At 37.3% G+C, this 13,706-nt stretch overlaps 1 protein-coding gene across 1 annotated transcript in view; it reads left to right on the forward strand.

The window, feature by feature from the left end:
- Positions 1 to 11,572, forward strand: part of CHL1 (cell adhesion molecule L1 like) — a 233,379-nt gene extending 221,807 nt beyond the window's left edge. Inside the window, exons 25-27 of the mRNA XM_070738253.1 lie at positions 508 to 639; positions 1,645 to 1,717; positions 4,769 to 11,572. Coding sequence (XP_070594354.1) covers positions 508 to 639; positions 1,645 to 1,717; positions 4,769 to 4,985 — 422 coding nt within the window. The 3' untranslated portion in view covers positions 4,986 to 11,572. The remainder of the gene's footprint in view (positions 1 to 507; positions 640 to 1,644; positions 1,718 to 4,768) is intronic.
- The last annotated feature ends 2,134 nt before the right edge of the window (positions 11,573 to 13,706 follow it).

A 13,706-nucleotide genomic window follows, 5' to 3' on the forward strand; every position in this document is an offset into this window, starting at 1 on the left:
TAGCTCCTGTTCAGGACTTGCCTTTATTGCATAATCTCCTTCAGAATTTGAGCGACTACAGGTGAGACTAATACTAAAATATCTCTCAATTTTTGCTCTAGAATCTAAATTTAAAATTCAGCTTCCAAGGCAAAAATGAAACCAGTTCAAAAAGGCCAGTTTGTATTGCTTTGATATTAATTATCTCGCCAGTCCCTTTCTTCTTGCACTTTATACGCAGTAAGCTATGCATTTGCCTCTATTCTATACACTTTTTAACCCTCTCTTTCTTACTTTTGCATGACAATCTGGTTTAAGTACTGTATTCCTGTTTGCTTAATTAAAATATGCAGTGAAGTGTTCTAAATCTTAATAACGTGTCTTTCAGACTGAATTTTAATATAAATATTCATCCCCATCCCCCAATGCAGATTCCTAGTCCCTGATAATCACTTCTACTATGTTCTTTAAAATTCCATTTTTTAATTTTTATTTTCTTTCACGCATATTTTTTTTTCCTATTCAAAGCTTACAATGGAATTTATGAACGAATTTCTACACAAGGTTGGTTTATTGGACTGATGGGTGCCATCGCTTTGCTTACCTTACTGTTGCTTGCTATCTGCTTTGTTAAAAGGAACAAAGGAGGAAAATATTCAGGTAAGGAAAAATAGGTTCTCCAAATGGAATATACTTTTACAATGATGTACAAGCCTTTCCAAATTTGACTTTTAAGTCTTCTTAGAGGTCAGAAAATTACACAGACCCCACGATCCACAGCAACCAATGATGCTCTCCATGTTATGAAGAGCTGATAACAGACCTTTGGGACATTCCAGAAGTTACCTTATGAAGATTTTAAAATGATGTCATCTAATTGTCTTAATAGCCAGCAAAATGATGTCTTCACCATGCCATCTTTGAGAATAGCATTACATAAATGAACAAAATGTACCCTGCATAGTCAGAATTTCTATTTTTGAAAACATAAAGAAAGAAAGCTGACAGTTTCTCTATCATTTCTTTATCATTGTCACTTTCTCTTCCAACTTTGCTATTCTCTTAGCAAAAGTATTTTAAATGGTGTTTTTGTTGTTATTGTTATTATTATCACCATCATTGTCATCATCATCATCGTCATATGATGTTGTTGCCATAGTGCTATTGCAGAGTAGTAGTTTGGCTTGCCCCGGTACCAGCCCTGTTATAGGACATGTTTGTATACTTCCCATGATGTGCCATAGGAGGGTCAGTTGGTGTTGCACCAAAGAGAAAGATAAGCAGCTCTTCCTACAGTGCCACTGAAGACCCTCTGCTCAAAAATGGGGGTCCTACATTCCTTCAATCAGGAATATGCAGAGCCATCAGGAATCTGACTGCCTGCACAGAGCACTGACTCATTTTCCTGCTACCTATATATCTATTTGCATAGAACATGTTTTTAAACTCTTCAATGGACAGAAGCTAAGGTGAGTGATAAGATAATGCTTGGTCTCAAATCCCTGGAGCTCCAGCATCATTAAGCCATTGAATCACTGCACCTCTTTTAAAAGATGGTCATTCAATAGGATTACTAATTTTAATTGGAGTGCTTTGTTTCATATTAAATGAAAGCAAATGCCTAAAAAATATCTGAATAAGAGATTTTTTTTAATGTATGTGCAGTAAAAGAAAAAGAGGACCTGCATCCAGATCCTGAAGGCCAGTCCATAAAAGATGAAATCTTCGGTGAATATAGGTTAGTGAGACATATCCTTCATTCCAATGTTTGGGGTAAATAATCATTGTGTAAGATCTTCTAATAATATTGCAAGCAATAATACTTTCCCATTGCCAAATGGAATTTCAAGGGGATGATATAAAGTTTTATATAGAACACTTTAGTGGAATGAATTCTATTTTTATTAGTTTCTTGTGGATGGCTTTGTAAATATTTTGATAAAATACGGATAGATTCTTAGGGCATTTTGGGGCAATTTCATTAAACAGTCAGATTGCTCATCTAACATGGAGTGAAATGGAACACACATGCAGATATTATTTTTCTGAAAATGCAGAAACATTTTATATAGATCTATATAATCAATGTACTACAAATATGAATAGAATGAAATATCATTGTTCGCCATTTTTCAAAATGTCAAAATTTCAAAATTTTTGAATACCTTTTCCATTGGTATACTAATGTGAACATTCCTGATCATGTAATTTGGAACTTGCAGCCTAATCTATATATAAAGTGAACATAATTGCACACAGCCGGGCGGGCCCTTTTCTGAGCAAAATAAATAAATAAACATTAATTTTTTCATTTCATTTTTCATTTGTTTATGATTAGGAATGTTCACATTAGTATACCAATGCAAAAGGTATTCAAAAATTTAAAAAACCACTTACAGTAGCTAAAATCATTTTTTTTTAGTCTGGGTCTAAAAGGACCTGGGAACTGTACAAGTGTATAATAAATGTGAACAGAATAGCAGGGTTAAAAATAGACTTATATACACTACTTCATAGCACTTTACATCCCTCTCTAAGCAGTTTACAGAGTCAGCATATTGCCCCCAACATTTTGGATCATCATATCACCAATCTTGGAAGGATGAAAAGTTGAGTCAACCATAAGCCAGTGAAGATCAAACTCCTGGCAGGGAGCTGAATTAGCCTGCAGTATTGCTATATTCTAACTACTGCCACACCTAGATAGTTCCCATTTCCCCCTTCCCTGCCTCCAAATGCTAATAATCCATAAAGTGACATGAAATTACTTGTCTGAAATTCAAGGCTGAAGTCATTTTTCAACATTTCTGATTACTTCCTAGAAAAAATTTCATTTTCAATTCCACCTGTTAAAATAATAATAATAACAATAACAACAATAATAATAATAATAACAGCAGCAATAATAATAATAATAATAATAATAATAATAATAATAATAATAATAATAATCTGAAAGGGAGGGAAAGTCTAAATTATGTATTAAAAAACCCAGTTTCTTTTTGGAGATTAGATATTTCAAGTTATTTCTATTTTCATACCTGTCTTTTTATATGTGCATAATGTGCATATTTTTGTGTATCCTTTCTCTAATATATTCCACACAGAGAGAAGTGTGAATTAATTTATATCCAATATTGCATTTGTAAGAGTACCCTGAAATCCAGATGGAATGAATTTGTCTCTAGTTCCTGATCCTTACTAATCTGTTTGTAGAAGTTTTTCCAATAAATGAAATTAGCATAATGCAAACTTTTGCTATAACGTTTTCCAGTACAGTATACGACATATAGTTGCTTGCAATAGATGTTCTCGAGTTTGTAAAAGTATTACCAGCTCTTTGCCTTTAAGTCTGTAATTTACACCATGTAATTTATTTCAGAAGTGAAGCAAATAAATGGAAAAGTATATTTTATACAAGATAGATATAAATAATATTTCCCCCACTGCTATTTCCACCCCAACCTAAAAGTAATACTCTGCTGTTTATAAATGCATCTTCCATGAATTTATTCAATCCCCTTTTTAGACCCAACCAAAATTTGAATGTAACCCATTTACACTTTCATCATCCACTGTACGAAAAAGTGCAGCCTTTTGTCTGAGCTAAATCTTTTTCCAATCAAATTCATTGTGTCATTTCAGTGTGATTGCTTTGAAACAGGGATATGTATTCCTATCACTTTCATGTTGGCTTCAAATATGTGTAGTTTCAGCTAACAAACATCAAAACAACACTCACCAGAAGTGTGAGCTTAATTACTCGCTTGGTCCCCTATCTGAAAAAACAGTCAAGTCTTCAAGGCGTTCCAAAAACAGAACAGAATGGAGCCAACCAAACCAAGTTTTAAACCCCTGAACTCTTATTACTGTATACATGAAAAAAGGGATTTGGTCCTAGTATGCATCACTTTATATGTATTTCATTGAACTACATTTGCAAACTATCTTTAAAAAATACTTTTTTAAAAAAAAGTTACTTTTGTTTTTGCATTTCCAACTCTACCGATCCTCCTGGGACAGTGATGGCGAACCTATGGCATGGGTGCTACATGCAGCATGCGGAGCCTTATTTTCTGGCATGCAAGCCATTGCCCTAGCTCAGCTCCAATGTGCCTGCATGTGCCGGCCAGCTGATATTTGGCTCACACAGAGGCACTAGGAGGGCGTTTTTGGCTTCCAGAGAGCATCTTGGGGGTGGGGGGGGGAGGAGAATGGGAGAGGGCGACTTTACTTTGCCTGGCTCCAGGGAAGCATTTGGAGCTTGGAGCGGGCGAAACACAAGCCTACTGGGCCAACCAGAAGTTTGGAAACAGGCTGTTTCCTGCCTCCAGAGGAGTGGGGGAAGCTGTTTTTGCCTTCCCCAGGCATTGAATTATGGGTGTGGGCACTCTCACCTGCATGATAGCACATGTGCACGCTCTTTCGGCACCCAAGGGGAAAAAGGTTCACCATCATTGTACTAGGAAATTTTGTTCCTGTTAATATTGCTATCAGAAGCTCTAAAACCTCTGAGCCTCCAACTCCAAGGTGGTAATTGGCTTAGGATCAAATGTTTTGGAATATTATTTATTTTCACTGTAGAGGTAATTCTATCAGTAGTCTTACTGATCAGCTAGGAAGTTTTGTTCCTGTCAATATTGCTATCAGAAGCTCTCAAACATCTGAGGCTCTTATTCCAAGGTAGTATTTGTCCCTACATAGCATTTCTGGTCTCTCTTTTTCTTAATTTTCTCTGTATGGTGGAATGCACCCTTCTGCTCCTCACAAGTGTTTCCTTCTCTTTCAGTGACAGTGATGAAAAGCCGCTCAAAGGAAGCTTGCGGTCTCTTAACATGGACATTAAAGGTGCAGAAAGTGCTGATAGCTTAGTGGATTATGGAGAGGGGGACCACAGGATGTTCAACGAAGATGGTTCGTTTATTGGAGCTTACGCTGGATGTAAAGAAAAAGCCTCGGTTGAAAGCATTGGGAGTTCCACAGCAACCTTTCCTCTCCGTGCATAAAATATTAAGCATGAATTATTCATTTCAGATCAACGTATTTATCTTTACTTCTCATCAAATGTTACACAAGGCAGAAACAGGCTGCAGAAAAGTTAAAGACCTGGACATGCAGCAGGTACAGAAAGAGGCAGATGACTTAAAAAGCTGATTTTTTGAAACTTAACTCTTTTTTCAAGACACGGACATTTTCAATTCATTAAAAAAAAAAAAAGACTCCAAGTTTCATCATACACAAGTCATTTAGTCTGTCCAAAACCATACCTTCTTCAGTGTTATATATACGTATTTTGGGATATAATTTCCTCCAGGTCTTTTACAACCCAGTTTTATAAACATCTCTTAACTGGAACAGCAGTGAAAGGGTTGACATTAAATGAGTAACTGCTACAACTCTGTCTTTGATTTGGGTCTGGCAGGCTATAGAATGTTATAACCAAATATTATGGAGAGAAGGTTATGCTGGCATGACTGACACTGTGCTGGCCAATGGTGCTGGAAAGGTTCAGAAGCCAAGTAGTTCCATATGTCTCTACAGTATCCTTTTTCTTGATCAGTTCTGTGTTACACAAGGATACAATGCTAAGCCAACACATCAGGTCTGCCAATGGTCATTTTTGCTGGTGTGCTTAGTCAGCGATTATAGTACATTATTTTTCTGTTGGGAATAACAGACGGTGTGATATATTCTACTGCATGTACTACATTCTGTACCCATTCTTGTTATGTTGTAAGTAGTAGCAATGGGTCCTAGGTTAGCATTTCCACTTTCTTACACATTTCTGCTTCTCTGTGTATGTTTCAAACCTCATTTTCATAGTAATCCCATATTTTCGGTGTTACAGGGATCTCCAGGCAAAAACTGTGTAGCAGCAACAAAAACATTAGCTAGTGATAATAGTGCAAAGGGTGCACTATGCAGTATATCTTATTTTGAAAACATATGGAAAATATGCCAGTGATATCAGAATTTGCATTCTGTACAGATAGCAAGGCCTTCAAATATACTACGGTTAGATGGCATTTTATGTTTTGGCCACTAGCTGGCACACTTTCTTTATGCAAGCAAATTCAAAACTTTGTTTAGGTTATAGAAAGTACCTGTATATGGCTCTTTAAAAATCATGGAGTTTTACTAAACCCAAACAAGAAGATTAAAAAAAAATCAAGGAAGAGATGGCTTTTAAAGGAAATAGGATTTTTTACCACTTCATATTTGAATGCCCACATATCTTTTCCAAATGTTTGTATATATTAAGCTTAGAGTGATGATTTCAGAGGAAACCATGCTAATTTTTATTTTGTCAGGGTGCAATGGCAGCTTGTTATTATAGAACTTGGTGGCAATTTAATTCTTCCCAGGAAGTTACCGTACATTTATGTGGATACAATTCATTTTTCAAAGCAAAACGTATTCAGAAACATTTCTGAACCTCCAACTATGAATATTGTGTCTCATTTGTTAAATCAAAGCAAACATAATTATTGCAAAGAGTTTCTATCAATTCTTCTTTGGTCCCTTTGAGTGTATAATAGAGTTGCTACAGAAAGTTTAAACTTTTCTGGTGTACATAACAGGAACAAACTTTTTTGTTATAACAATATAGATTATGTTGTATGCAAAACTATCTTGGGATAATATACTTCCACATTTCATTATAATATGTTATTTGTCTTTGTTACTCAGTTCTCTTTCTTATCTTAGTATGCATTTACATGCCAATTTTGTTAATTTTGTAGATTATTATTTATTTTATTAGTTCCTTTTCCCAACCCCAACCCCAGATTACAAGGATGCAATTAACTAAGTATTGATCAGAACCATTAATTCATTGGAAATGTCAAATAGCATATTATATAGAAAGTGACACCACTGTCTGTTCATCATAGTCCTAATTATTTATTGCAGCATTTAGACCCAGCACTGTATAAAAAGAAAATTTCAGCTTTTAGTCCATACTATTGGCTGGTAGCAAGATACCACTGCTCAAGTGGTTAGGTACTAATACAGTCTTTTATAAGCTGTATAAACCTGACATGTATCAAAGGAACTTGTTTTCTTTCCTTTGAGGCTTTGGTACTAATAGGTACAAGGACTTCTTGGAGACAAAGCAGTTCTCTTATCGCCTTCCATCTTCCCAACCCCACTAAAATTAGGCATTCTGCTTCAAAAATTTGATGGCATGGCTTGGGAGAATGAAGAGGCAGGATTTCCAGAACCATGTGCAGGGGACATTTTTTCCCCTCAATATTCAGCTCCAATTATATTTGAAATATAATTTACCTACCTTTATCTTAAAGCTGCTAAAAGGATGACCAACTCTCCTTTGAGTCAGAATGGCACTGGAGATTACAAACTTGACTTGAGCATCCCTCTCCAGTTCCCTTTGCAGGAGAGGCGGAGTAACAACACAGACACAAGAGCTGGATTTAAACTGGGTCATTTTTATTAAAATAAATTTGCATAATTTATTTAAATAAATCAGCATAATTAGCATAATTAACTATAACCCTAACAAGGACCCGCAGGGTCAAACAATTGCTTCCGGGGCGGAAAATGACGTAGAATAAACTTCCGGGGCAACATATGGGCGTAGCTCCATGCTAGTCCAGGTGAGGGACCCCTCCCTTACCTGAGACCATGCCATGCACTTGCATGTGGGAGGTCCCGCCGGCTAACCCCTAAAAGGGGAATTAAATGGGCGGGACCCAAAGACAGGTTCTCCCCAACTGCTCAGGTCGTCAAAACCACAAGCCTTTGGAGAGAACCTGTCAATCATCCCCAAAGATGCCCAACGGAGAACACGCAGTTGCTAAACCACCACCCAGTTTTCCGCCCCTAACCTGCCTACCCAAATGACCAAAGGTAAGCCAATTAACCTAAACAGGTGCAAGCACCCCCTAACAGCCGTACCCGTCTCCACAGTGTGGAATAGGCGAAAAAACGGTCATGGCTAAGGGGCCAGACCACCAAAAATTCCTATTCGGCCCCTTAGGGTGACCCAGAATAGCACACTGTAAGATAGGGAGGGCGGGTGGGTGTCTGCTGTCCAAGTCGAGTCCGGGCGAAAAGGAAAAGCCTCGGGACTGCACACCCTTTTATAGGGCTGGCAGGCCCCGCCCGGACACGTCACTGATCAGGCCACTCTGGCCTGATCCTCGGCCAAGATCTCGCGAAATCTCGCGAGATCTCGGCCGAGAAACAAGATGGCGGCTACGCCATGTGACTGCGTTTCCCTCGAGCCTCCAGCAAAGAACCCCGGTGGGTAAGGTCCACCGGCGTTATTTCTTCAACTGCTGTTTTTATACCTTTCTGGTATAAATGGCCAGACCGCCAAAAATTCCTATTCGGCCCCCTAGGGCGACCCAGAATAGCACACTGAAAAATAGGGAGGGCGGGTGGGTGTCTTCTCAGGATGCGAGTCCGGGCGAAAAGGACAAGCCTCGGGCCTGCACACCCTTTTATGGGTCTGGCAGGCCCCGCCCGGACACGTCATCGATCAGGCCACCCTGGCCTGATCATCGGCCAAGATCTCACGAAATCTCGCAATATCTCGGCCGAAGAGGACAAGATGGCGGCTACGCCATGTGGCCGGTCTCTCCGACCCTCCCACAAACGGCGCCTGTGGGTAAGTACCACCGGCACTATTCTTAGGAAACAACATTGATTGATAAACACAGAGACACACCAACACACACCAACAACTACACTAGAACAAAGACCACTGATGACATTGTGAAATTCAACACCTGAAAAATGGAAGTATCAATGAAAGAACTGTTTTCTGACAGATCTACAGCATTCTCTCTTATTCCACACTAAATTCCTTTTTTGTCCTTCAGAAGATGTAGTAGAATTTAATATGACAGGTCCCAGTTTTTAAACCATGCACTGAAAAGGACAATCCAGATTTTAAAGTCTGCAGTGGATTCTTAAATAGATGCTCCTGAGAGGTTGTTTTATGATTTTATCCCAAAAGGAACATCATCCTTGAACTGATCACTTCCAACATGAAATATATGCATATTTCTGCAGACATAATTAGTTACATGGTTGCTTTGGAGAGAGAGGTGAAAAAGTTTATATTATAAATTTAATTGCTCACACCAGGATGTATATTTTGATTTCAGCAGAGATGCTCCATTTTTTCATTGATGTGAATTTTAGATGAAAGCAATATTATCATAAAAATGGGAATAATGCCAAGGCTTCTTTTGTTAATATGGAGCAGAAAATATTTGCCACTTTATAAACTGAAAAATTGTCTATCAGGAATTTGAACTCACATTCTAGTTTTCTCAGCTCACCTCACCTCTTGAGGTGCCTCTGAAGGAGAATCTGTTAAAAAAAAATAAAGGTCAAAGTAAGTTTTATTACTCAAGTTTACAGCCAAAACTATCAAATTTATGATTGTTGGTACAGTACTGTATGCAACCAAGCTGTACCATTTCCTGGATGAGCAGAAAATATGACCAGCTGCTGCTCTCTGTCTATCAACAATTTGCACTGACCTCTGATCTTGTAATCAATTAGAGAGAATCATTTCAAAGACTGTAGGAAGCATGTGTGATATGTCACCAGAAGATCTAATAGATAAGTTCTATGTCTACAACTCTCTAAACTTACCAGGGAGGAAATTCTATTTCATGTAATTTTGATTGTGTTTCACTAGACAGATGGCAGACAGAAAAAAATATTTGAAAGTTACAATGACAGCTCTGAGAAATGATTGGAAGACAGAGAGGAAAAAGAAGAGCCATTTGTCAATGAGGCAAGAGTATGCTGCCAATTGTACTAGTGGTGACCTAAAAACTTTGAGTTAGTATGACTGCAGAATGCAGGAGAATTTAAGGGTAAAACAGGAATTAAAGCACTATGGCAAACTAGAGGTCGGCTGAGAGTTCTACTGCATTCCCAAATGTCAGACGTGGTCTAAGTTTATCTGGGACACTTCCACTTTTTATAAAGTTATATAACTTCATGGTGATGGCAATAGTAATAGCTCCCGATGCCTTCTATCAATCCCTTGTAACATTTCTCATTCATTACATTGAATCTTCTCATTCCTCAATATGTTCAGTATCTAAAGGAAAGAGCAACCAGCCACGTGTTTAGCTTCCACTATTTGCACTGACATTCATTTGTTAGTCTAGCTTAGACTTTCTAAACTGTGGCAATTTAAAGTTGTGTGGACTTTAAGGCTGGATGAAGAATTCTAAGAGTTGAAGTTCACACATCATGTTGCCAATATTGAGAAACATTGGTCTAACACTGTAACCTAATATAGATTTGTGAGTGAAGTTGCCAAATTTACCTATAATATCAGATCAATCCAGGTCTCATTTAGGAGAAAAATTACTGCAAATCATTTTAGTCAATTCAATTTTCTATGCAAGGAATTAGCAGGTGCTCAGAACTCCTCTACTCTTCCCCACCCTAAACCTCATGATATAGACTTTCCTGCCTAAGCAGGGGATTGGGCTAGAAGACCTCTAAGGTTCCTTCCAATTTTGTTATTCTGTTATCGTTTTTCAGTTTGTGGCATGGTGTACCTGATCAAGGTCATAGTTTAAAGTAGGAATGGTGTTTAGCTTCCACATAATGAGATATGTTATTTAAACTATAATTTCTTTTGTTGTATTTCTCATAACACATCTGAATAATATGCTTCAAATCAGCGGTGAAATCTGTTACCTTCCCTACTAATTTGGAAGTTCACGCTTCGCATATGCATGCTCTACAGAATGCTTTGAGCATGCACAGAGGGTTAAAAAAAGGAAAATGGTGATGTCTGGGAAGGTGGGTAGAGACTTACACTGCCATTGCTGCTAGTTCTCCAAGCCACCAGCAGCTGCTGCTACCAGTACACCCATACCAGGCTGAACCATTAGCATTTCACTCTTGTTTCAAATGTTGTATACTGTACATTGAAAGAAATATGCTAATTTAATTGAATTTAAACAATTGGGAATGAGATTCTTGATTCCTTTCATTAATGACAGAAACATAAGATACACAATACAGGGAAAATCTATTCTTGTGCTGATAAAACCTCTATTGATTTAGCAGAAGAGCCAATGTTTGCTAATCAGAACATCAAACCCTTCCCTCTTTCCAAATTAAATATTTAATTTAAAACTGTCAGTCCTACAAAACTCTACTGAATAAGTGGGACTTACTCCTTCTTAAGCATGCATACCACTGTCCTGTTAATCTGCCTTTCCAAATCTTAAATAGCTTGTTTACATGTTAGCACCATTCATAAACTATCAAGGATTCATCTTTGTAATTTTACATAAATTTCAGCTTTTGCACAGAATTGGTCAGAGCCAAAGCATTTTTTTAAATGTTACTTCATGGGAGGAAAAAAAAATATGGGACATGAGTACTAGGTTCTGGCTATTCCTTTTTGAAATGAATGTCCATGAAAATTTCTTAAAGCTTAGAAAAATGTGCTTGTATGTAGTTGCTGTTTGTATCATGCCTATGTATATGTATGGTTTTTTAAAAAATATTTTCATTCTACATGAATTTCAACTTTGCTAATAAAAGTTTGACTTGATGTAATCTTCACAAGCCTAAATTGAAATGAAAGAATATTCTTGTTTTCTTTTGCCATACAAATTATGAGAAAAGAAGAGAGTGTAACTGTATTTATTATGTTTTAAACCGCAACACACGCTTCTATTTATGATAAAGAATCACTGTAAAGAACTTTTTTACGATGATGTACAGTATCTTCTGAGTTAAACAGTTGCCTCATAATAGTCAACCGCTATGCCTAGAATTAATATTATCTTTTAAAAAACCCATACTTGGAAAGTTTCATATCTTGACCTAATCCAAGTTTTATTTTTTTACCCTAAAATATCAGCAAAAAATAATCTTCATCTATATAAGCAGTACAAAAACTGTTTGAATGAACATAGTCAATTAAAATGAAAAACATGACAAGGAATGGACATTCATAAATGCAGCAATTGGATGGATAAAAAAATCAAGAGGTAGACTATTTAAACTGGATGGTGAAACAAAAAATTATGGTTGTCAATTTCCATCAGTTACTTTTTTCTCCACAGGGTATTTTTTGTTGTTGTTCATGTTAGAAACCTATTCATCTAAGTTATCCAACCCTTTATATTACACCAATGTTTCTCTGTTTTGGCAACTTTAAGATTATAGACTTTAAATTCCAAAAAATCCTCAGCCAAAAATCTTAAGAGTTGAAGTCCACACATCTTAAAGTTGCCAATGCTGAAAAACCAATTGAGCCTATCTCCTAATAACTTCCTTACCTTTCTAAAGTAAGAATGTGTCAAATTGTTTGGTGCAGATTCAAATGTATCTTGGAAACGTCCTATACTTTCAGGAAGGATTCAAGGATACCTGGAATGTTACTATTATTATTCATGATGCATATATGATAAGGAGCAGGGTAACTTTTACAATCATGTGCTCCACTGGTCTGAAAATCAAGATGCTTCTGCCACCTCTAGATACAGAAGGTAGTGACATTCATTTGAGTTATACAAGCCAAGAATTGGGTCAGTGAAGACTAAAATGCAAGGTGAAAGCATAAGTTTGATGTGACATCTGGAAAGGTAAGGTTCAAAAGAAGGGAATTAGAAAGGGGGGGGGATTTTTCAGCAAAGGAATCCACTTTTTTTGAAACATTATAATTACTAAGAAGGCTAAACACAGCTTTAATCAGATAATGTTACTGTGGCCCATCTGCGTCCTGCACAGCTAATCATGGATTCTGAGGATTGAGAGATGGTTGTGGGTTGGTATCGTAGGCCAGTGTACTTGGCACCTAGCGAGGAGGTCAGAAAGGATGTGGGGTCAGTGGCTGAAATCCAACCAGGGCCTGTTGTACCTCCAGAGGTGCAAATGAGTGACTCGGGAGAAGAGGAAGACAGGAGACATGAATAGCTGAACAAGGTCTCTGTATGAATATGTCTCTAGAACACTTGGCCACACCATTTGGCTATTTAAGGGAGAGCTTCGTGATGAGCCAGTGCAGAAGTCAACTTTCAAATGTGGAAGATGGCTGCTTGGATACAGTTCTTGAACTATTTATGTGAATTTGTAATCTTGGTTTCCGGGCTTCCTGCAGAGTGAGTCATGTTAATTAGAGATTGGGGATCAAAGATAACTATTTGAGAGTTTGGTTTTATGTTTGATACTCTAATGAACCAGCTGAAACCAAGCAGACTATTTTCCTGCTTTGCTGAATTGTATAAGCTGTCTGTTTATACAGTTAAACCTTTGTGCTACTAAACTATTAGAATTATATGCTTAAATCTTGTCAAATCTCTCTGCGTGGACCTATTACTTGGTGTGGTGGGGGGGTCATCGTTGGGACAGAACAACTAAAATATAAAGTGTGCCTTTTGCCATGACCGTACTATGGTGATAAGCTTTCCCCCCCTATGCATAGTTCTATTTTTAAGTTGTACTAATATAATATTTTTTTCCTAGCAATGATTGATTTACTAAGAGAGAGAGAGAGGAAGAGACAGAGACAGAAAGACAGAGGCAGAGAAACAGAGGCAGAGAGAGACAGACTAAAAGTCCAAATCACCAAGTTTCTAACATGGTACCTTAATCACCAATAATTTAACAAAGTTAAAAAAATACTTTGTTTCATTCTTTTAAAATATGCAATTTTATATTCTGCTATCTAATTGATGGAGAGATACCCAGATTGTGACCAGGTTATC

This window comes from Erythrolamprus reginae, chromosome 2 (assembly GCF_031021105.1).
Source record: "Erythrolamprus reginae isolate rEryReg1 chromosome 2, rEryReg1.hap1, whole genome shotgun sequence".
Lineage (NCBI taxonomy): Eukaryota > Metazoa > Chordata > Lepidosauria > Squamata > Dipsadidae > Erythrolamprus > Erythrolamprus reginae.